Genomic DNA, 1,402 nt, shown 5'->3' with positions numbered 1-1,402 from the left:
CAATCCAGCTGGACTGCTGCCCTCTCGCTACCCCCAACAGGCCCCTCCCATGCATCTCCCTGGTTTGAGTCCACCCTCTTCACCTGGACCCTGGTAACCAGCCCTCCCCAACCCTCTGCTCTCTGACCTGCAAAGCTGACTGCAACCCCTTACCACTGGGCCCCCTGGGGGCTCCCCACTGCTCTCCAACAGGATCCAGCCTCTCTGGAGGGGCAGTGAGGCCCGGAAGCTCTGGGCTTGCCTCATGGGTCCCCAGACTAACCTGTATGCTCATCCCCTGACCTCACGCTCCAGCCACACTGATGGACAATGGGCAGGAGGTTCCCAGGGTAGACCCTGACGCCCCCCTCCTCCCGTGCTGCTCCTTCACCTAAAAATGTGCCTCCCCTCCCCAAAGCACCACCATGAATCTAGTCCAGACCCTCCCCTGCTCTCCAGCAGCTCCTGTGTCTTCTAACAGCCAGCACAGAGCCCTTGAATTCCCATCAGAGAAAGCTTATTAATCAATGTTAGCTATTAGTAGTCCTATCTGGGTCCCCAGAGCCTGCACAGAGCCTGGCGCAGAGCAGGGCACCCACGCCTATTCCTGGGGTGAATAAGTCAAGTTCCCATCCAGGTGCCTTTCAGGACCCTTCAGGAGAATTGGGGGACGCAGGACACGCCCCGTCCACGGTGGGCACAGACCCGCCCCCCATCCTCTTCTCATTCTCCGCTTACCGGAGCCAAGTCGCAGGCAGCCCAGGGCCAGCACTACCCAGAGCGGAGGCATCGCCTGGGAGAAGCTGCGACAGGACTGGACGGTGGTCCAGGGGGCGAGCTTGGACCGCGCCTGTCCCGCGCGCGCACCTGTGGGCCCTGAGCCAAGGGCACGCCCCGCCCCCACCCAAGCCAGCCAATCCTCAGCCTCCTCGCAGGATATTTGCATAAACCCGGGCCGGGCTTCCCCTGGACCCGAGGTGCTCAGAGCACAAATCCATCCTCACGGAACCTCCCCCAACCCTGCACCCCCTCCCCGCCCCCTTTGTACTGAGGATGGAGCGGTGTTTTCAGGGCGTTTCTCACCTAATGAGACCTTGAGGGCAAACCAGCCCCTCTCTGAGCCTCAGTTTCCATACTGTAAAGAGGCCCGTAATTCCTCCATAGAATTCTCTTTATGGAAACCCTACTCTGTGCCACTCACTGGGCTCTTGTGAAGGTGAAACAGATTAACGGGTGAAAGTGGTGTCCTGGAAACTTTGAAGTCCTGGGTGCGTGAGCTATCCGGACACCTCTGGTGTGACTCTTTCAGTTCACAGGTGCAGGGCCAAGGTCTGGGGAGGCCAGGGACTTGCCAAGGCTGCCGGTGGGCCAGAGGCTGACGCAGCGCAGGAGTCCTCCTGCCCAGCCCAGGGCTGTTTCAGAA

General features: G+C 60.5%; 1 protein-coding gene across 2 annotated transcripts in view; it reads right to left on the bottom strand.

Moving 5' to 3' along the window:
* UPK3A (uroplakin 3A) overlaps positions 1-770 on the bottom strand; it is an 8,434-nt gene extending 7,664 nt beyond the window's left edge. For both annotated transcript variants that reach the window (XM_010837602.1, XM_010837603.1), the window contains exon 1: positions 718-770. In XM_010837602.1, coding sequence (XP_010835904.1) covers positions 718-769 — 52 coding nt within the window. In that variant the 5' untranslated portion in view covers position 770. The remainder of the gene's footprint in view (positions 1-717) is intronic.
* Positions 771-1,402: the final 632 nt, after the last annotated feature.

Source organism: Bison bison, unplaced genomic scaffold (assembly GCF_000754665.1).
Source record: "Bison bison bison isolate TAMUID 2011002044 unplaced genomic scaffold, Bison_UMD1.0 scf7180017864079, whole genome shotgun sequence".
In the NCBI taxonomy this organism is placed as follows: Eukaryota; Metazoa; Chordata; class Mammalia; order Artiodactyla; family Bovidae; genus Bison; species Bison bison.
The sequence above is the reverse complement of the archived record's forward strand: the minus strand, read 5'-3'. Positions and strand labels throughout refer to the sequence as shown.